Below are 23,445 nucleotides of genomic sequence, written 5' to 3'. Positions count from 1 at the left end.
CGAGCAAGACTGTAATTATTAAAAAAAATATATACTGTATATAGCCGGCAAATTGTCTGTGAGCTGATTTCCGGCTACAAGGAGAAAAAGAAAAACAGATTATGCAGGAGGGAGATGCAGGGAACAGGGATTGGGTGTTCTGCAGAGAGAGTTGGAGGTAAATAATTTTGCAGTAACTGTTATGCTGATGTTGTGGCTGGTCAAGCAAATGTTTGTGCTTGTTTCTGTATGATATAATTGTTCATATATCTATTAAAATACTGATATTCTGGTCTATAACTCCTCCCCGAACTTCCCGCTGCCCTGTATCTTGGTCTCTCATTGGCTGTAGGTCATCGCCGATGTAGTTTTCGGTCAGAGCTCATTTCACACAGCGTGATTGTGAATCGCAGACTGCTCCAGATATTTAGCATGCCAAATATTTCACGGCCGTCGGCGACGCATCGGCGATTCCCTCAGATCGCGTCTTTGATAATTCACACTGCGTGATTGTCTCTCGCGTGAACGAGCACCGATTTGCCTCCGATTTCGGGCATTTGTCGGCGATTTCGCAAAACCTGTCGGCGAGTGAAAAATCGGGCTGAAATCGTGCAGTGTGAACTCGGCATTACACAATGTTTAAAGGAATTGTTCACCAAAAAATTTACATTTTCTTTTAATTTACTCATGCTCAGGCCATCCAAGATATAGGTGACTTTCTTCAGTAGAACAGTAAAGATGATTTTTAGCTGAACCCATGGTCCTTGTTTATTCATAATCTGCAAGGTAATGGGTGCCGTCACAAAAAGCAGTTACAGGAAACACAAAAGTAATGCCTGTGGCGTCTGGTGATATATTGAGGTATGCACACGTGTCCTCCCTCTCTGTTGTGAACAACAATGGCATCACTTCACACATGAATTTGCTACCACGCATGCATAATCATGCAACAGAAACCTTGAGCTCCAATGCTGTTTGCCTGAGGCTATGGAGTACAGGTATATAATGTTGTAAATAATCTTCAGTTTCTTGCACAGATCAATTGTTTTGCTTCATAAGGCCTTAATATATCATCAGAAGCTACAAGTATTAATTTAGTTTTTCCTGTAACAGCTTTTTAGACTCTCAATGTGACGGTACCCATTGACTTGCATATTATGAATCAGCTAAAAATCATCTTCAGTGTCCTGCTGAAGAAAGTAAGTCACCTGCATCTTGGATGACCTGAGAGTGAGTAAACGTATGGCAATTTTTTTTTTTTTTGGGGTGAACTATTCATTTAAGCATGCAGCTGAACAATGAACATATCTCAGTTTAGGAACACTGTATTAATCTCCGATTTATTTCTAATCGAATTCTTCTAATTTTGTTACAGATTCCATGAACTGTTCAAAGCAAAGTTAGGCTTTCTGGGAAATCAAGAAGAGGATTCATATGTGATTGCATTTCTTCTAAAGGTAAATATTAGCTGTGTGTGTGTGTGAGAGAGAGAAATATATATTCATTTATTTATAAACATTTTTTCATTTTTTACTAAAAACTTTTACTGTTAGATTTTTTTAAATTCCATACGGTATTAAATGACCAAATCTATCAAATAAAGTTCAGTGTCCTGTTGTAATAACTGCAGTAAACACAAAGAGTAGAATTACACGTATAACATTGTAGAATTAAATGTATAATGTATGGTGTGTGATGTGTTGATTTAAGCTGATGGAGGACACTGGAGCAGACTTCACCATGACTTTCAGACAGCTGAGTGAAGTCACTCTGTCCCAGCTTCAGACGGGATCCTTTCCTCCGGTACATTTCCACTCCATTCACACCCACAGCAGCTGCAACATCCATGATTTATATAATAATGATTTCAGTCCATTAACCGTGTCTCTCTTAACAGTCAATGTGGGCTCTGTCAGACCTCTTATCACATGAGTATTTCAGAGACTGGGTTCAGCTGTATTTAAAGCGTCTGTCAAGGTAACATTGCTGCAATCTACACTCGCAGTTAGAAATTCAAATATTGTGACAAAATTAATTTTGTAGGGTGCCACAAGTTTGTTAAAATTTCCAAAGGGTGCCGCGACTAAAAAAAGGTTGGGAAACACTGCATTAGAGCATTGAAATGAACATCTCTCGATGTGTTAATCTCTCTCTCTTAAAGGATGAAAAGTGACTCAGATGCAGCACGTCAGCACAGAATGCAAGGTATTTTTTGGTCTATGTTGTATATATTGTTACATTACAGTATGCTATGGCAAACTACCATTCAAAAGTTTGGAGTCCGTAATTTTTTATTTTTTTTTAGAATGCTATTGATAGAAGTCTTATATGCTCACCAAGGCTGCATTTGTTTGACCAAAAGTGAAAAGAGTAATATAGTGAAATAATATTATAGGGTTTTCTATTTTGATATTTAAAAATTTTATTGATTCCTGTGATGGCAAAGGTGAATTTTCAGCACCATTACTGTCAGCATCATTGCAATTATTGACGCTAAACTTTTGAATGGTAATGTTGTTATGTGTTATGTTGTATATGTTGTTATGTGTGTTGACTGCTTTGTTTTTATTGTTCAGGAGTCAACCCTCGGTATGTATTGAGGAACTGGATGGCTGAATCTGCTATCAGAAAAGCAGAGAAAAATGACTTTTCAGAGGTATGACTACATGTGATGAACTTTTGCTTTAATATGTTACTTTGAAATGTACTGTAGGCCAGACAATTATACATAAAATCTACTATTTTCAGGCAGACTATTATTTTTTATATGTGATAGAATTTCTTATGATGTATTTCTAGGTGGCGCTGTTGCAGAAGACTCTAACAGAGCCGTTTGTGGAGCAGGAGGAGGCTGAGAGAGCCGGATACTCCAGTAAACCTCCATCCTGGACTCAGCAGCTGAGGGTCAGCTGTTCTTCCTAATCTATTTTCTCAATGTAAGCATAACTTGAACATTCATTTGCATCAAAACATTCTGCAGTTCTACACAAGCATGTGAAACTTTGCATCATGCATCTAAATAAGAACTCAGTAAGGCCTGCCAGAATCTGTTTAACAGTTAACTTTGCAAGACCATATTTACTGACATTTCATTAGCAATGATGATATAGCATATTTGTAATACATACAGTATATAATCTAAGTAGCTGCATAAGAACAAAGTATTTACACATTTTTAGTTTTGTGGTGTAATAAAAACATTTCAAACAACAAAAAAATTAAAGCATCCAATTTGTCCTAATGCCACACCAAAAACCGGTCGGGGGTCAGTTCCTCAGTCCAACTATAAAAACATGTCAATTAGCTCTGTCTGTCTTCAAGTTCATTGGTGACTGCGCTTTTTCTGCATTGCTGTCATCAGTTCTGACATGAAGTCGCCACCTGATGGCGCTGTTAGTTGAGGTGTAGTCCTCTTTAGTGGAGGTGGAGCCACTTTTCTGACGGAGTCGTGGGGTTTGTGGGCAGCCGGTGCAGGAGCTGGGGTTGGAGGTGGAGGTGGAGGTGGAGGTGGTGGCGGTGCTCCACCTGCAGATGCAAAGTTTTGGGGAGCAGAAGGAGGTGGTGGAAGAGACGCAAAGGGGTCTGGAGGTGGTGGTGGGAGCGCTTCTCCCCCGTTAGATGTCAAACTAGGTGGTGGTGGAGGCAGGAAGTCAGGGGGCAGCTCGGCATCTTCTGGAGGAGGTGGTGGAGGAGGCAGGTCATCCATGGGGGGAGGTGGGAAGGAGGATTGTGGGAATTGAGGTGGAGGAGGAAACTTGTTAACTTTGGCTGTGTTGGGAGGAGGAGGAGGCAACATGTGGTCAGGTGGTGGAGGAGGCAGGATTTCCATTGAAGGCGGAGGTGGTGGAAAAGATGTTTGGTTGCCAGAACCCTTCAAAAACAAACCAAAAATAACATTCAGGAGAACTCTAAATAAATCATGACATTACAAGAAGATTAAAACAGCTCTCAAGGAACCATATATAGCCTTGTGAAAAAGAAGTGTGCCTAATTGTACTGAATGTGCACTTGCAGTGTACTTCAAGTCTTAAAAATTATATTTTATCTTTACTTGCAGAAAATATAATATTAATGAAATAAAAGTTCAGTACTTAAAAAGTACTTTAATTTTCATGACTTCAAAACACCATTAATAAGATAATATTGGTCACACTTTATTTGAAGGTCCAGTTCTCGCTATTAACAAACCATTAACTACGACTTTTGTTTAATAAACTACTAATTTGCTGCTTATTAATAGTTAGTAAGGTAGTTGTTAAGTTTAGGTATTGGGTAGGATTAGAACATGTGGTCAGGTGGTGGAGGAGGCAGGATTTCCATTGAAGGCGGAGGTGGTGGAAAAGATGTTTGGTTGCCAGAACCCTTCAAAAACAAACCAAAAATAACATTCAGGAGAACTCTAAATAAATCATGACATTACAAGAAGATTAAAACAGCTCTCAAGGAACCATATATAGCCTTGTGAAAAAGAAGTGTGCCTAATTGTACTGAATGTGCACTTGCAGTGTACTTCAAGTCTTAAAAATTATATTTTATCTTTACTTGCAGAAAATATAATATTAATGAAATAAAAGTTCAGTACTTAAAAAGTACTTTAATTTTCATGACTTCAAAACACCATTAATAAGATAATATTGGTCACACTTTATTTGAAGGTCCAGTTCTCGCTATTAACAAACCATTAACTACGACTTTTGTTTAATAAACTACTAATTTGCTGCTTATTAATAGTTAGTAAGGTAGTTGTTAAGTTTAGGTATTGGGTAGGATTAGGGATGTAGAATATGGTCATGCAAAATATGTGCTTTATAAGTACTACTAAACAGCCAAAATGTTAAAGGATTAGTTCACCCAAAAATGAATATTATGTCATTAATTACTCATCCTCATGTTGTTCCAAACCCGTAAGACATTCACATTCACATCTTCGGAACACAAATTAAGATTTTTTTTATTTTTATTAATCAGACAGCTAAGCAGCAGCGCCATGCACATGTGTCATTTACATGAAGCGGAAGCAAGCATACTTCATGATACTCTTTCCACAATAAGTCATTATTTTTGTTTTCTTTGCGCACAAAAAATATTCTCGTAGCTTCGTAAAATTACGGATGGACCTCTGATGTCACATGGACTATTTTACTGATGTCCTTGCTACGTTTCTGGACCTGGGAACATATCAGTTGTGTTGCTGTCTATGGAGGGTCTGAGAGTACTCGGATTTAATCAAAAATATCTTAATTTGTGTTGAACAAAGATGAACAAAGGTCTTATGGGTTTGGAAGGACATGGGAGGGAGTAATTAAAGGATTAGTTCACTTTCAAATTAAAATTTCCTGATAATTTACTCACCCCCATGTCATCCAAGATGTTTACGTCTTTCTTTCTTCAGTCGAAAAGAAATTAAGGTTTTTGATGAAAACATTCCAGGATTATTCTCCTTATAGTGGACTTCAACGGCTACCAAACGGTTGAAGGTCACAATTACAGTTTCAGTGCAGCTTCAGACGAGGAATAAGGCTCTTATCTAGCGAAACGATTGGTCATTTTCTAAAAAAAAAAAAAATGCTTTATAAACAAAAATGCGCCTTGCACTGCTCTGCGATGCACGTACATGACTTCACGTAATACGTAAGTACGTTGAAAAGGTCAAGCTTGACGTAGGCGGAAGTACCGACTCAGTGTTTACAAATGTAAAGGAGGACCGTTCAAAAGTTGTTGTATGTTCAATGACACATATTCAAATGTCTTTGTGTCAGTTTATCGTTTAAAATGGTCACTTCATGTGCGTATCCTGGATGTTTAAATCTTTTGAAACCTTACTTCCGCCTACGTCAAGCGTGACCTTTTCAATGTAATTACGTATTACGTGAAGTCATGGACGTGCATCGCAGAGCAGTGCAAGGCGCGCATTTTTGATTATAAAGCATACACTTTTTTTTTTTTTTTGAAAATGACCGATCGTTTCGCTAGATAAGACCCTTATTCCTCGTCTGGTATTGTGTAGAGCCGCACTGAAACTGTAATTTTGACCTTCAACTGACTTCTTCATTGAAGTCCATTATAAGGAGAATAATCCTGGAATGTTTTCATCAAAAACCTTAATTTCTTTTCGACTGAAGAAAGAAAGACGTAAACATCTTGGATGACATGGGGGTGAGTAAATTATCAGGAAATTTTAATTTGAAAGTGAACTAATCCTTTAATGACAGAATATTCATTTTTGGGTGAACTAACCCTTTAATAATAGGCATGTTAATAAGCAAATAGCTAATAGTGAGAACTGGTCCCTATACTAAAGTGTTACCGATAATATTAGTGATAAGCGCATTTTTTTTAACCATGTTCTCCATTACTAAAACAGCTGATAGATTGAGAGGTACCTTGGTCTCCACTGCAGGCTGAGGAGCATGTCCATTTGCAGCTTTGGCTGAAAGATATATACAAGCCTTTCTAAATGTCCTCAAAATCATTTAACATGTTAATATAGCAAGATCAATGATACATTTTATGATGGTCTGTTGAGCTCCATTATCTCTACCTTTAGGTGTAGGGGAGGGTGTCGATGCACTGGAGGAGGCCTGGATAGTGCGGTTAGCCCATGTTGCAGAGCCTGCAGCTTTCCTCACAGCAGCCTTGTAGTTGTCATATAACTGCTTACCATACTATGAAAGAAATCATGACAAAACAAGACCGTTAATACTAGAAGAACTTAAAGGGATAGTTCAACCCAAAATGAAAGTTCTGTCATCATTTACTGACTGTCAAGTTGTTCCAAATCTGTTTGAGTTTCTTTCTTCTGTTGAACACAAAATAAGATAACCAAATAGATGCTTGTAGCCATTGGGTTGCCAATGGGTACCAGCAAATGTTCAGTTACCAGCATTCTTCAAAATATCTCCTTTTGGAACAACTTGAGGGTGAGTAAATGGTTTCATTTTTGGGTGAACTATTAATTTAATACCCAAGACAAAGTTCAACAATAGAACCGAACACAACATAGCTAAAGTTTACAGTGTACATATTTGTATTGTAAACTAGAATTTCTAATGCCAATGCTTCATGTCTTCTTTGGATTTATCATTATCTACTTTATAAATATTTACAAATGCATGCGCTGTGGCTTGGTTTCCGCTCACCTTTGCAATACGTATTCCAGTCACCCACAGAGTCATGGTCCACTCATCATCACAACACAGATACTTGATGTATTGTGATTCTTTTTGAATCTGAGGATGCTGAAAAACAGATCACAGTAACCATATCAACCACTGTGTACTCTGATATAAACATCTGACAAGGCCAAGATACCTAATAACACTTAATTTGGTTGTATTCCCTATGACATTCCACATAATTCCCTGATGATTTGTGAAACCACTTAGTATTTTTCAGATGTTGTATCTTTAAAATATCTTCTTGTTCTAGTACCATTGTACATTTTCCTGAAAATACACTTTGTTGTTTGTGTTTTTCTCTTTGGTTTGGTTTGGTAACAAATTATTAAGGGTATTCAAAATTAGTTCTGTTTTGATCATATTAGTCTTTCTCCAAATAGACAGTTGGGGATATTAACATTATTATTGAACTGCAGTTGCATAGCAGAGACAGTAGATGGCACAATACAATCACAATTTTGATTGCCATCGCCCCTCTAATTCCATACATTAGGATTAGTCATCAATATTGCTAAAAGAGGCATAGACAATGTTGTACTTGATGATGTTGAATTATTGCACAAGTTGTGCAAATAATGCATGTCCTTTTCTGTTGGAGCATAGTCTGAGTCACTAGGTTTATCTTTGGATCTACATCATGTATTGCATTTTATCATGTTTGCATTTTATTTCCCAATTGCTTGACTAACTTAAAACACAGACAATCCTAACTTAGACATAGCCTGAAACACCCTTGGAAAGTATTACAAATCAGTTTGATGATTTGTCATGCTTCCTTAGCAAGAGGTTACCATGTCAGTGGACCTGGTTTTGTTATAATCATGTATACAGTAAGGTATTTTTGTCTCCTGTGGATTGATGTTGGTAAAATAGCTTTTTATTCAAAAGTGAAGTTATCATTACTTTGTCCAACGAGAATCTTTAGCCTCATTTAAAATTAGTAGAACAATTAACCAATATTCACACTTTCACCTCTTATACACATTCTTAGGAGAAGTACAGACAATGTAACAGTGTAGACTGAAGAAAACTAAGTTTGAGTTATTTTAAATTGTGTGCAAAGACTTTAATTACAGACAAGCTCTGAAAACTGCATGGTCTGAACAAACACACACACACACACACAAAAGTTTTGAACTTTCTCTGCTTGTGGTAGGCTACTAGACCATAGACTAAAAGAATAAAATATCCATTTGGAAAGGCTTGAGAACCATGCTACCATGCTGTATGAACCAAATATAGATAAGGTAGTGGTGAGTGCCACAGGGCTTGCTTTTAGGCCCTCTGTAGTTCTCATTATATGTACCTCCACTAGGTAGTATCTTTAGGAAACATGGCATTATTATTATTATTATTATTGTTATGTTGAAGACACTCTGGTTTGTATTTTCTGATAGATTTTTAGAACGTATATCTGATTTTTATAATGTATGTCAGATATATCTGAAAGCAATTTAGCTTCAATAAAAATAGATGAATTCAAAAATGTATTTTATGATAAATGTAATATATTTTATGATAAATGTAACATTGCAATATGGCAGACCAAACTGTCTCTATAGATAAGCTTCACACAAAATGTAGCGTTCAAAGTTCTTTACCATAAAATGTTTTTGTATGAAATACTGTACTGTTCCTTGAATTTAGCTACTTGCCTTGCTACCTAAAAATATTGACCTTTCGTGAATCTTCAAACCCCTATCCCTTTATGTTTTGTGTTGCTACAGCTAATGTCAGCTCTCATCCACGCTCACTAAGCAGGAAAAGATGCTTCGCCAACCACTTCCTGCATTCTGGAAGTTCAAATGCAACACATTGGCTTTTATCTTTGGGGGTAGTCATTTAGTTAATTATTATATATTAAAGCAGTAGGCATACAGGAGACACACCTTGAAATAATTATTGCACAATTTATGTTTAGCAGCCCAGGGTTTGGAAGTTACACCTACCAGCTTAAGTAGTGGTCTTTTAGTGGACATGTATAAAAGAGAACCAAGCAGATTTATGGTGCGTAAATATCAGATAAATGCCCTACTGCCGGCAGTACCTAAAGATCCCTTGTTATTATGGCACATGACTTAAAAAGCTGAGGTTGCCCCTTAACACTGGCCGGGGACGAGGTCTGCCATTTTTACTACATTAGTAATTAAATAGGATTTTCATTCGGGGATGTAGTTTTGGACCAGTGGAGCATTTTGAAGGGTTGCAGTAAGGTCATCTTCAAACCTCTGACCCGGTCACACCATTGCACCACTCCTTCTTGTTATCTCAGGGGGAAATGGATGCTTTTAGAGGGATGTGATTTACAGCTTCTGGTCCTATGAGCCTCACGTCTTTTATGTCTGCTTTCATGTCCATGACTACTGCTGATAGAACAGCATTTTAAAACGAGGATTTGATTTAGGGCCCAAAGTCCAGAAGCACAATTTCTTTGCATTATCCACAGAATGAGGACAGAGAGCCTTTTTTCAGTTTGATTTCAAGTTAGTAAACACCTCTAAATCTCAGCTTAGACTCTGGAAAAACAACAGGAAAACAAGTACCACAACCCTAGTTATTCTGCCTGTTTCTACTGCTAATTTCCATGTCTATGAAAAGTTCTGCTTTGGTTTTAAAAATGTCCATGTCACAATTCAGTGTATTTTATAGAAAGGGGAGTGTTTGTTGATTTATTTATGTATTTATTGCAATTAAAATTACTATTAAATTGATCCTTGCTTATAAACAAACATGTCAAGAAAATTTGTGTAAACATAAATGACCATATTCCTTTAAAATATGAGATATTTGAAGCTTCTCTGTATTATTACAATATTTTTTGCAAAACACAAGTTGCTCTAAAACAGACACTGGAAACAATAGACCATATTAGGCTTGGAACAGCTACTTTTGCTTCTTTTTACATATGTGTAATAAATCAGGAACTAACTACTGTACAAATATATCACTCTGTGAGCTCTGTTAACATAGTTGAGAACTCAAGTGTTGCAAAACAAACCTGTTATACACAGGTACTGGTAATGCAGATATATGTTCATGCAACACTACATACAGTATGTAGTTACATTATATTTAGTGAAGAAACATTTTATATACATCGTTTTCAATATTTAAATAAATCCAGTGTTGCAGAGTGTGTGTTAGGAAGAAAATTAGTTTAAAACTTGACTAAAACGTATGCCTTTGTGAAAAATTAAGCACACATTTAAATGTATAAAGATTATATATAAAATAATACTTTAATATATAAAACTTGTATATTGTACCACATCTTTAAAAATGTGTACTTGTATTATGTATTTAAATATATTTGACATTACACATTTGAATCATATTGTTGCAGCTTAGTATATTAACATATATTAACATTAAAAGTAATATCAAATAAATATCAAATATAACACTACAGTTATAGTCAAGTACTTTACATGTGCTTTAGTGAGTTAGTCAACACATCAAAATAAGTGTATTTCTTTAAAGCACAACAAAAGATTATTGAAACACTTACTTGAAACAAGTACACTTAAGCAGCCTCTTTTGTCATTAATATTATATTATCTGCAAGTACAGATTTAATATATTGAACTATATATATATATATATATATATATATATATATATATATATATATACACATTTTTTTTATATATATTATTATATGACCCTGGACCACTAAACCAATCTTAAGTCGCTGGGGTATATTTATAGCAATTGCCAAAAATACATTGCATGTAAATTATTTATGCCAAAAGTCATTAGAATATTAAGGAAAGATCATGTTCCATGAAGATATTTAGAAAATTTACTACAGTAAATATATCAAAACTTCATTTTTGATTAGTAATATGCATTGCTAAGGACTTTATCTGGACAACTTTAAAGGCAATTTTCTCAATATTTAGATTTTTTTTGCACCCTCAGATTCCACATTTTCAAATAGTTGTATATCGGCCAAATATTGTCCTATACTAACAAACCATACATCAATGGAAAGCTTATTTGTTCAGCTTTCAGATGGTCTATAAATCTCAATTTAAAAAAATTGAAACTTAAGACTGGTTTTGTGGTCCATGGTCACATTAATATATAAAACTTGTATATTGTACCACATCTTTAAAAATGTGTACTTGTATTATGTATTTAAATATATTTGACATTACACATTTGAATCATATTGTTGCAGCTTAGTATATTAACATATATTAACATTAAAAGTAATATCAAATAAATATCAAATATAACACTACAGTTATAGTCAAGTACTTTACATGTGCTTTAGTGAGTTAGTCAACACATCAAAATAAGTGTATTTCTTTAAAGCACAACAAAAGATTATTGAAACACTTACTTGAAACAAGTACACTTAAGCAGCCTCTTTTGTCATTAATATTATATTATCTGCAAGTACAGATTTAATATATTGAACAATATATATATATATATATATATATATACCAGGTTAAAAAAAGTACACTTCCATAATGTACTTAAAGTGCTCTATTTTCGCACACTAATTTTGTACTTAATATACTAAAAATGATTCTTTACTTCTTAAGATAAACTTAAGATCAACTAAGTGTAAACAACTGTGCTATTTTGGGACACCATGAATAAAATGCGCTTTTAACATATATACTATCTCTGTATTTAAAAAAAATTATTTAGTTACCACTTGTAGTACACTTGAACCCATCTTTCATACACTAGTACACTCAAGTGGTGACTAAATACATTTTTTAAATACAGAGATAGTATGTTAAAAGCGCATGTTACTTCATATTTCATAAGCAGTACTAAAGAATCATTTTTAGTATATTAAGTACTAAATTAGTGCGCGAAAATAGAGCACTTTAAGTACATGATGGTACTTTTTTAGCCTGGGGTGTGTGTGTACTGTATATGTTTCCAAATTTCAAGTACATTAAAAGTGCACATTCAATTCAATTAGATGCGTTTCTTTTTCAAAACATTGGGCTGAAACCGTACCTTAAGAATGAAGCAGTGGTCTGTTGGTGCTTTGTATTTGATTCTGTATTCTTTGCAGTAGTAGACGTTGACATTATCAAACTGCACCAAGCACACAAGATCCCGTGAAGCCTGATGAAGACAGAGAAAAACCCATTACTCACCGAAATGTAGTTGCTTGACCTTTTCACCAAGCCAGTTATTATTTAGGACTATAGCAATGCAATGTACATTGAGCTTAATGAGTGAGGATTTGTCTGAACTCCATGTCTGGTCAAAATACACTGTATGTTTTTCTGTCTGGATTGCCTAAGCTGACCTTTGTCTTGCCTTTGGGTGAGTAATACAATCCAGAGGCCCGCAGCAGGAAGTAGCGCTGTTTCCAGGATTTCTTGCCATCCTCCTTCAGATACAGAACACCCTCCAGGTCAGGCACAATGACGGAGGCTCCACAGAAGTTCTCCTACACCCAGAAATGCAGAACCAGACATGAAGACTTTGATCATTCGCTTACACTCAGGTTGTTCCATATCGATTTCTGCAGAACACACACTGGAATGACATGAGGGTGATTATGTCGAAATTGGATCAGACTTGTTAAGACCTGCATTACTTGATCAAGAGTGTTCGGTTATGATGATAAATATGACACCATTACATTTCTTTTGATAAATGTCTTCATCTGTATCTTTAGATAAAGCCTCTCAATTATATCAAAGTTAAAGCCAGACGCACCTCCAGAAGCTGTTCTTTGTCTTTGTCTTTCATGTCCTTTAGAGATTTCTTATCCTTTTTCCACAAATAAAAATTCTGTAAAAGAAATTGGAATGCACTTAATGTTGATTAGCATTCAGCAGAATCTCAGTAATTAATCATTAAGTATTCATGTATGTCATGAGGCACCTTTAAAGACAGATCTTTCTACACAAATGGCCACTTCTAGATTTCTACAATTAGAGAAAACTCAATGTGCTGAGATTAACTGCTTTTCTAATTTCTGTTCCATTTTCAGTGAACTTACTGGGCACAAGAAATAGAGAAGTTATAGAAAAGGAGTTGTTTTAGTGTTAGAAATGTCACAGTTATTACACTCTAAAAAAATGCTGGGTTAAATACAGCCCAGTGCTGGGTTAAATAGGGACAAACCCAGCAATTGGGCTGTTTTGACCCAGCGATTTGGTTAAATGTTTAACCCAACCTTCTGGGTAGTAGCCCACCCGCTGGGTCAAAACAACCCAATTGCTGGGTTTGTTCCTATTTTACCCAGCACTGGGTTGTATTCAACCCAGCATTTTTTAGAGTGTACAAGCAAAGGAAAGGGAAAAGTATCCACTATTTGTAGCACGTTTGGTTTAAGTTATTTATTGGTCACACTTTAGTTTAGTGACCAATTTTTACACTCTAAAAAATACTGGGTTGTTTCAACCCAACTTTGGGTCAAATATGGACTAACCCAGCTGTTGGGTTAAATTTTTTTATAAAATTTTTAACCCAAAAGTTGGGTTAGTCCATATTTGACCCAAAGTTGGGTTGAAACAACCCAGCATTTTTTAGAGTGTGCTATTAACTACGATGTTTGCCTCAATAACTAATTTGCTGCTTATTAGTAGTTAGCGAGGTACTAGTTAAGTTTAGGTACACTCTAAAAAATGCTGGGTTAAAAAGGGACAAACCCAGCTATTGGGTTGTTTTGTCCCAGCGATTGGGTTCAAAACAACCCAACCGCTGGGTCAAAACAACCCAACAGCTGGGTTTGTCCCTTTTTAACCCAGCGCTGGGTTATATTTAACCCAGCATTTTTTAGAGTGTATGGGGTAAGATTAAGGGATGTAGAAGAATCATGCAAAATAAGGCATTCATATGTGCTTTATAAGTACAAATACACAGCCATTATGCTATAAGCAGCCTGATAATAGTGAGAACTGGTCCCTAAAGTATTAGCTATTTATTAGTAATTTAATTTGTATCATCAAGAAGCACAAATATCTGTCCAAACACTTGCCTGAGGGTTTCTGAACACTTCATACTTGTCTATTTTCTCCTGAAAAAGCACTTTGTTTTCAGTGTCCCTTGTCCATGTAGAAAGAGGCTCCACAAGGTTCTCATGGTCCTCAAACCCCCGTTCTGTGGAAAGTTCAAACTCAGTTCAAATGTCATTATTTTTGTCCCTTTTATAACTAAATATTGATAATCAATACCACCCCCTCAAACTCATGCACAAGTTCTGTAAAGATTCATTTGACAAACACTTTTATCCACAGCAACTTAAAATATTTGGTCCCACTTTATAATAGGTGGCCTTAACTACTATACTTCAAATTTAAATTAATGATTTGATACAATGCACTTATTGTGTACATACAGGTTTTTACATTGTACTTAAATAATAAAAATAAAAAAAACCTGTAGTTACATCTGTAATAATTTAATAATTTCCCTATTCAACTAGACAGGACATGGTCTTGGCTGCCTGAAACAGCTGTCTGGATGTGCTTTAAAGCATGAGAAGTACACAGCAAACTCAAATATAGGGCAGAACTTCCTCTGAAAGTAACTGGTGTAGGCTGTTTTCTTTTTTAAACAGTTAACTTAACATTACTTTGGCTTATTTACTGGAATGAGGCTGAAAGATCCCCTGAAAGTAACAGAAAAATAATAGGAAAAAATCCAGTTTTCAGAAATACTAATGATGGTAACACTTTAGATTAGGGAACACAGTTAACTCGTTGCTGATTAGCATGCATATTATTAGCATACTGGCTGTTTATTAGTATTTGTAAAGCACATATTAATACCTTATTCTGCACAAACATTCTAGATCCTCTAACCCTACTCAATACCTAAACATAACTATTACAAACAACTACCTTACTTCCAATAAGCAGCAAATTGTGAGTTTATTGAGGGAAAACTCTTTATTAAAAGTGAATATGTGTGTTCCTTATTCTAAAGTGTTACCAAAATGATTATCATAAAGTCATTAACCAACAACCAAATGCTGGGTTTTTACTGTGCACACCTCCTATTGCATTGGTGCCAACCCAGACACTGTGGTATATATATATTTATACAACAGTTCGTTCTGGTTCTCAAATCTGATTGGTTGAGAACCGTGAGATATTGTACTGGTATCGCTACAGGAACGCCCTTTCACAATTTTGTATCATGGCTGTGATTGTCTCTGGCACTCGGCCTAATCACAGCCATGCTGATATAGAGCCGGTATCGCTCTCGTACTCGAGTGATATTGCTCATATACAGGGCCGTCCTTAGGGGGTGCAACTGGTGCGGTTGCACCGGGCCCCGCAGTGAACGAACTGAGGGGGACCTAAGGGAATGCAATCGCGAACGGACAGAGGGGGGCCCCGCTCCCTACCTCGCACCGGGCCCCGCGCCAGCTAAGGATGGCCCTGTATGTATATATATATATATATATATATGTATATATACTGATTAAAAACTGGAATGAAGAGATCTTATGGGTGGTCTGATGTTTGATGTGGTTACTGGCATTACACCCATGGTGTGAGTCTGCTTCACAGGCATAACATGGAAGCTATTTTCCCTGTATGTATGATTTCCTGTGTCCCTCAGCTCGATGAGAGTACTCTAATGGATGGGAGTAGATGGTGGTGAAGAGCTGTATATGTAGACAGCAAGAAATGGCAATAGAGTATGAAAGTATTCTGTGTCTGTGTGTCAGAGCTGTTTAGATGTTCCCTCATGATTATAAGTCACTCACAGTAGGAAATATCATCATGCGAAGATGATGCTTCTCTAAAATGAACCTGGGTGTAGCAAAGATCTTTAACAGAGTTAAAGTTTGACTCTGTTACTTATCCTGGTGAGTTACGTTCTTTTGGTTAGATTGCATTGACAGTTCATTTTCAGTGAGAGATGCCAATAGAAGGCAGCATGAGGGACAAATACTTTTGACAATAAAGAGGTCTATTGCAAGTTTTTCAAGTGCCAATTGTTAAACTATAACATTTGGTTTCCACCATTCCATGTGTTCTTTTCTCTTGTGAAAAAGAAGTGCACTAAATGTGCACTTGTAGTGTATATGAAATGTTAAAAGTATATAAAAAAAATTTACTTGCAATTAAACTTTCAAGACTATGTTTATTAACTTTTGTAACTTTGAAAGTGTGCTAAGTCAATGTTTACGTACACTTAGGTGGCATTTTTATTCCATTAATAGATTATCTGCAAGTACCGTTTTTGTTTTTAAATATATTTATATGTTTTAAAGTACACCACAGGTCCACTTCTTTTTCTCTAGGGATAAGAACAAATGGAATAACACAAGATAAATCCAGTCTATTCATCTCAAATTTGGCAGCCAGAAAGCAAACATATGGTAATGGCTGCAGATGAAGCCTCGCAGCAGATGGAGAAAGAGAAATTGGGGATTTCGATCATAAGGACGGTATTTCTTCATGATAGGGAGGTTGAGTGATGGTGTCTGGGGCAGTAAATTAAACCCACCTGTCATCTGGTGTATGAGAGTGAATGTGTATAGTGGTAGGTCAACTCTGTACTGTGAGCTCACTGGAGCCTGGCTGTCAGCACGCCAGTAAAAACACACTTCATCATCTTTGCAAAATCCAGCCTTATAAAGCTGATGACAACTGAAAGGACATGCAGGTCTGTGTGTACCTGGATGATACTCACCAGTCTGTAAGTCAGGGTTGGTCTCACACACAGACCAATCCACATTGCAGTCACAATGTGTCTTCTCAAACAGGTTGTCTATCACATCTCTGACTGTTTGTCTCTCATCCACCATCAGAGTCTTTGAGCTGCCGTCCATAATCTCCACTTTCACGACCAGCTATCACAACAAACCATAAATAACAAGGTTAAGCTTACTGTAGTTAACAGCATAACTGCATTTTGTTTTTTGTGGTGATTTGCATCTGCACGTTTGGAATTATGGCATAGTTTGTTGACATATGTGCAACAAAATCTTTGCATGCCCTGTAAAAGAACGCAAACTGTTTGGATGCTTTACAGTTTATGTTGGTCATAAGATGTCATCCAGTTCTTGGTCAGAATTTTCTGCAAAGTGGAACTTCTGGCTAAACAAAATTGAGTTGAAACCTAAATATTTTAATGAGCCTGGTAGGAGCCTAACATAAGCACACACTGGTGACAAGCCATGCTGGTCTTTTTAACAGGACCTATGCACAAATGTTTGGAAGACAGATATATAAATGGTCTTTACCTATTTTATCTATACATTTTCTGTGAAATACATGGGAAGGATGGGAATGACTATCCATTTAAAGAGAACTTTAATGTGTGGCTCTGCAATGGTGCGTGAAAATGCTCATCGACAAATTTGAATATCAACAATCATGCTAAAAGTGTAGCTTAGTGCATTCAAAATGGTCTCATTTTGATTGTAGTCATGTTTTGTACTGACGACAGATATATAAATGGTCTTATAGATTTATACATTTTCTGTGAAATACATGGGAAGGATGGGAATAACTATCCATTTAAAGAGAACTTTAATGTGTGGCTCTGCAATGGTGCGTGAAAATGCTCATCGAGAAATTTGAATATCAACAATCATGCTAAAAGTGTAGCTTAGTGCATTCAAAATGGTCTCATTTTGATTGTAGTCATGTTTTGTACTGACCACATTGTTTCAGTTATCATTGCAACTTTAAATATATTATTGCTGTAATCACTGTTACAACATATACTGTACACTGGGTAAACCACTTTGAGTAACCAACTTTAGATCACACAGTGAAGGCATTAAATCAGTGTGGCTCATGTAACCTATAACCAGACTAATTAGAAACCAGAATGTTAATCCCTCTTGCAGTCTGAGCCTTATTATTGCAAACAATTATTGCTCAAAGCTTGCTCCTTTATTGCTCAAGAGACAATGGTTAGTCTTCATGATACTTTATCATGATACTTTACGAGAAACACAAAAATACACATAACCTATGCAATTGTTGATGGTATGATTATTCTTGCTGTAATCAGTGTTACAACATATACTGTACAATGGGTAAACCAATTTGAGTAACCAACTTTAGATCACACAGTGAAGGCATTAAATCAGTGTGGCTCATGTAACCTATAACCAGACTAATTAGAAACCAGAATGTTAATCCCTCTTGCAGTCTGAGCCTTATTATTGCAAACAATTATTGCTCAAAGCTTGCTCCTTTATTGCTCAAGAGACAATGATTAGTCTTCATGATACTTTATCATGATACTTTACGAGACACAAAAATACACATAACCTATGCAATTGTTGATGGTATGATTATGGATCTAAAAAAATACACATAACTTATGCAATTGTTGACAATTGTTGATAGTATGATTATGGATCTAAAAAAAATACACATTACCTATGAAATTGTTGACAATTGTTGATAGTATGATTATGGATCTATACATTTCTAACAATAATTTTGGACAGTTATGTAGTCGAGACCAGCTCATGCAAGTCTGAGTCAAAAAATGAGACCAAAAGTGGGATGAGTCCGAGTCAAGACCGAGACCTGAAGATGGTCGAGTCCAAGTTAAGACAGAGATCTGAAGATGGTCAAGTCCAATTCTAGACCACGACCTAAAAAAGTGTTGAGTCTGAATCAAGCATAAATCTAAAGAGATGACTGAGTCTGTGTCAAGACACAGACTTGAAAAGTGTTGAGTCAGAGTCAAGACATAAACCTAAAAAAAGGTTTAGACTGAGTCAAGACTGAGACCAGAAGATGATTGAGTCTAAGTCAAGACAGACCTGAAATGTATTGAGTCCGAGTCAAGACAAAAACCTAAAGATGGTTGAGCCTGAGTTGACAAAGACCTGAAAATTGTTGAGTCAGAGTCAAGACAGAAACTTGACGAGGGTCAGGTCCAAGTCCAGGCAGAGACCTAAAGAAGGTTGAGTCCGAGTCAAGACAAAAACCTAAAGATGGTTGAGCCTGAGTTAAGACAAAGACCTGAAAATAGTTGAGTCTAAGTCAAGACAGAAACTTGATGAGGGTCAGGTCCAAGTCCAGGCAGAGACCTAAAGAAGCTTGAACATTGGAACTATTTACAAAAGAATATGATTTGCAATATTCTAACACTGTGTTACACTGCACATATCAAACCAAACTTTCCAAATCCATTGTCCTATTGTGGTATAGCAAGAGCATGGAGTATGCCAGAAATATAATGGGGAAAACATTTATTACTTGTGTTTACTGTCTGTGACTCGGCTGCGCATCCAGTGAACTTCCAGTGAGCATCCAGACACAATATTAAACTGATAACCCTAAACAAATGATTACAGAACCGGCTTTCTGACAAGATGCGCGTTAAATATCGCATGCGATTTATCGTGAAGCCCTAATTAGTAAGAATACTTTTTGTTTGCTGATTGGCTGCTGTTTGGGATAAGGTACCTAATTAAAGTCTGAAAGTCAAATTTCTAACCAAATACCAGTAAATCAACTACTTCAAACCTTAGTAAATCATGTTACGTTTATTTAAATGTTCTTCTTCTATACATTTTGCATCTGAAATGGGAAACTCCAACAAATGCATAAGCTGCATGTCTTTAGTAAATGTTGTGTTGTGTGTTGGTGCAAATCTCCAGTTTCTTTTTATTTATTCTAAGGTCTAGGGGAGACCATTTAGATTAAACAGATGTTGTTTGTGATTTCTCTTAAGGGTTGTCCTACATAAGGCCTCCTTTGGCTTCCACGAGAGGGAAGATGTCAGAGCGTTCAGCAGGGTGCAGGCATGCTCCAGAATGCCCCGATCTGACTGATGTTATTACTCTTTTAGAAATGGATCAGTGTGGTGGATGTCCTCTCATCTATCTACCTAATGCAGTCAGCATTTTCTACCCTACAGCATTGAACGATGCCATGAAAAACATCTTTATTTTTGCAGTTAAATGACTCACATTCTTGATAAATGGATTTAGGAACGGTCTCCAGCTGTTTTAGAATAGCCAAAGCCAGCATGAATCAACATGAGCAGTGCCTGACTGCAATAAATAATATTCTTGACATCATTCAAGTCCATTCAAGACGGGAAAATGATTAAAACAACTGTATCTCTCACCTTTTTCACTTTGGCCTCCTTTAGCTTCTCCAAAGCAAGCTTGATCTTATCTGCTTTCATCTGTTCCTCTAGTTCGTCCTGAGGGGGAACAAAATGATGTTTGTGGTTTCACGGGGTCAGTGTGACGTTATAGGGCTCTGCATATGGGAAATGCAAGGTTTACTTTGACTCTCTGCAGATATGATATAAAAATGACAAAGGAAGACGGTATAGTGTTGTCTGGTTTTGCAGTCTGAGGTCAGAGAATCTTAACAGAAATAGAAACCTCAGATGAGTCTGATTTTGAACGCTCCACAGTATAGAGTTAACGTTAGCATGATGCTAAGCTAGTAATGTGATTAATTAGAATTAAATACATACAAATAGTTTCATGTTTGTACAGTAGCCTATATTCCAAAATATCACCAGGCATTCTGGGATCCAAAGAAGGATGTACGTAATGCTATCCTTCTTGGAAGGCAATATAATTATGCTGTCCAACTTGTAGAACAGCCTTCACATCGGTGAAGTACAAGTACATCTGTAATGCTTTCAAGTGCTTGTTAGGTACAGTATCTCACTTAAGATTTTAAAACAGAGCTGATCTACATTATAAAAACGTCTGGATATCTCCTGTTGTACATTCTGCCAAGCACTGGTCTAGACATAAAATAACATTCAATGAATATCCGGCTGAGCTAACATTGCAATCATGAGGATAATTACATTTTATGGTTAAGCTTTTTTACATGCTTAGTGGATATTGTAGACATTCATAAGGTTCATACTTCATAAAGTTATTGCAGTTTTACACTGTTGGCTGCACTTAAATTCAATTATAATTGCTCACATCTGTTGTTTGGCCTGGTTGTGTTAAAATAAACCCTGTAACCTTCAACTATGTACGTGTTAACCACATGAGGCCTGAGGGTGTGCGAACCATTCAGAAAGAGACTTACTTTTGATGGTTTGGAGGCGGGTGGTAGGGGCGGAGCTGCAATGGAGTTGTAGGAAGTTGCAGGTCTAGAGGTGTCAGTTGACGCTAGGAGGCTAAAATTACTCTGAGGCTGGGAGGGTTTTGGGGCAACTGGGGCTGACCCCGTAAACGTATCTCTTTCTGTGGCAAACTTTTCTTCCGTGGCACTGATATCTGCCACCAGATCAGCCATCAAGGCGTCCAAGTCATTGTCTTCCAGATCATGCAAAGATGCTTTAGAGGTCACAATGTGAACAAACAATGGGGGGGGGGGGATATAGCAACCTGATCTTATCAAGTATTTAAGGTGTGCTATTTATTTATTTTTATTTATATGAATTTGTAAAACGTGATACAAAAGATAAGATTTATAATAATAATAATAATAATAATAATAATAATAATAAGCATGAAGGTCCACCCAACCCCATCACTGAGACTTAAGTAGAACATATGAAAATGTACAAAGGACATACAACACATATGAACATATGAACACACAAGTAAGCCACCAATTCCTTAAAATGTAAAATATTTACAAATTTCCATGAGATTATGTTGGATATTGTGGCCACAAATAAACAATTTCCCACCAAATGAGCAGCCAGTACTATAAAGTTTTCTCACAGGTGAATGACACATGATGTAGCCCAGCAGTTCCCTGCTCCCTACACCCTGAGAAATGAAGTTTACTTCACTTCAGATTATTCATTCACGGATTTGCGCTGCGCAGCGTCTTCACACACAGACGAAACTTACTAGAGAAGTGTGGCATAATATACCTCTGTAAATAAATGCGAGGACTGGAATTGGGTACCGCTGATGTAGCCTATTGTAGTAATGTTGTCTCTGGTATTCTGGTCTGTGAGCGTATATGCGTTCAGGGCAGTGTTAATTTTGACAGCAAATTTTGATTTAGTTTTAGTCATAGTCTTTTGACTAAAATGTCAAATAGTTTTAGTCATATTTTAGTCATCTGAATTTATTTTAGTTTTAGTCGACTAAATATCATAAGATTATAGTCATCTAAATCTACAGTAAATTTAGTCAGCTAAAATCTAATGGGTTGCCAAATTCTATAGGTTTGATATTAAGGTTTTATCATGATAGACACCGATTTAACTGCGGTGACACACAACATGCCTTTATGTTAAAATTAAATAAAACCACTTCTCATAAAGAACAAGAACATGGTCTTCTTTTCAATGAAATACAAATAAGGCAAATTATGCATTCTTTATAACGACTTGATTACCACATTCTTCATTCTTTCAAGCAGACATATTTATTTCTATAAATTAATTTTGATTAGTCTTTAGGGCTACTAAAGTGATTCAGTCAAGAGCAGTGCGTGATTTTCTGTCTTTCTTTTGTTGCTTGATTAACATCAATGTCTCGGACAGTAGAAACTAAATTAGGCTGCTGTCCCTTTAAAACCGGATACACGGATGCAGTGTACTGATACACGTCCAGTATTCTCCCAACTGTTTATGTTCACATCAGACGTAACCGAGTGTGTTTACGTAAATACTCGTCAAAACAGACTATTCGACATCATTATGTGTGCATTTCTCCGTTCCTGAGACGCGAGAGAGTAGGCCACTCGAGGCGCTGCTTCGGTGTCTGCGCTCAGAAAACCGGACCGAATTGAGTTCTCTTTTGCGTCGTCAGATTTATCCACATGTCTGCTCTTCTCTTACTCCCAGATATCGACATTTTTGAACGTTTTATGAGACGTGCAGCAAGTGTATGTTAGCTTATGTCCCGCCGGTTCATATGTACGCATCTAACCTCGTAACTATGCAGCAGATTCGTTCTGAACGAATCTCTTCCCAAATCGTCCCTCCCTAACATTTTCGTCTCGTTTTTATTCGTTTACGAAAATATTAATAGATTTCCGTCATAGATTCTGTCATTCAAAACGAGTTTTAGTTCGTCATCGTCTCGTTTTCGTCGGTGAAAAAAATGTAGTTGACGAAAATTAGGACGAAAATTATTCGTCAACGAAATTAACACTGGTTCAGAGGGTGTGGCTTTGGATAGCGATTGCAGGGCGGGTGGGATGTTCGCTTTCAGTGCTATCAGGCTAAAGTTAGCATTTTCCAACTCCTACTGCACCTTTAACTAAAACCAGGGAGGGAATTCATAAAACATAGCTGGCCTCAACTTAAAAAGTTTTGGGTTTAAAAGTTAAAAAGTTGAAAAATTAAAAAGTTCTTAATTTGTGACATTTATTAATGTCATGTGATGGGCTCTGTGACAACCAGAAATGAGGAAAGA

General features: G+C 36.5%; 3 protein-coding genes across 3 annotated transcripts in view; 2 read left to right on the top strand and 1 right to left on the bottom strand.

Annotated features, from left to right (window-relative positions):
• The window catches only part of LOC107739132 (selenoprotein O-like), a 6,349-nt gene extending 3,436 nt beyond the window's left edge, over positions 1-2,913 (top strand). The window contains exons 5-10 of the mRNA XM_016551146.1: positions 1,355-1,436; positions 1,690-1,782; positions 1,877-1,956; positions 2,141-2,184; positions 2,556-2,635; positions 2,779-2,913. Of these exons, the coding sequence (XP_016406632.1) occupies positions 1,355-1,436; positions 1,690-1,782; positions 1,877-1,956; positions 2,141-2,184; positions 2,556-2,635; positions 2,779-2,901 (502 nt within the window). The 3' untranslated portion in view covers positions 2,902-2,913. The remainder of the gene's footprint in view (positions 1-1,354; positions 1,437-1,689; positions 1,783-1,876; positions 1,957-2,140; positions 2,185-2,555; positions 2,636-2,778) is intronic.
• Positions 2,898-23,445, top strand: part of LOC107739131 (uncharacterized) — a 40,220-nt gene continuing 19,672 nt past the window's right edge. Inside the window, exon 1 of the mRNA XM_016551145.1 lies at positions 2,898-2,915. The gene's annotated coding sequence lies outside the window, so the exon portion shown is untranslated. The remainder of the gene's footprint in view (positions 2,916-23,445) is intronic.
• The window catches only part of LOC107739115 (amyloid beta A4 precursor protein-binding family B member 1-interacting protein-like), a 30,163-nt gene continuing 9,997 nt past the window's right edge, over positions 3,280-23,445 (bottom strand). The window contains exons 4-15 of the mRNA XM_016551120.1: positions 21,149-21,399; positions 20,211-20,288; positions 16,797-16,956; positions 14,125-14,246; positions 12,858-12,932; positions 12,442-12,585; positions 12,144-12,254; positions 7,119-7,217; positions 6,521-6,644; positions 6,363-6,409; positions 4,269-4,341; positions 3,280-3,834 (exon numbers count right to left, since the gene is read on the bottom strand). Of these exons, the coding sequence (XP_016406606.1) occupies positions 3,302-3,834; positions 4,269-4,341; positions 6,363-6,409; positions 6,521-6,644; positions 7,119-7,217; positions 12,144-12,254; positions 12,442-12,585; positions 12,858-12,932; positions 14,125-14,246; positions 16,797-16,956; positions 20,211-20,288; positions 21,149-21,399 (1,817 nt within the window). The 3' untranslated portion in view covers positions 3,280-3,301. The remainder of the gene's footprint in view (positions 3,835-4,268; positions 4,342-6,362; positions 6,410-6,520; positions 6,645-7,118; positions 7,218-12,143; positions 12,255-12,441; positions 12,586-12,857; positions 12,933-14,124; positions 14,247-16,796; positions 16,957-20,210; positions 20,289-21,148; positions 21,400-23,445) is intronic.

The sequence above is a fragment of the Sinocyclocheilus rhinocerous genome, unplaced genomic scaffold (genome assembly GCF_001515625.1).
Source record: "Sinocyclocheilus rhinocerous isolate Xijiao unplaced genomic scaffold, SAMN03320098_v1.1 scaffold914, whole genome shotgun sequence".
Classification (NCBI taxonomy): domain Eukaryota; kingdom Metazoa; phylum Chordata; class Actinopteri; order Cypriniformes; family Cyprinidae; genus Sinocyclocheilus; species Sinocyclocheilus rhinocerous.
This window is presented reverse-complemented; position numbering and strand designations above follow the sequence as displayed.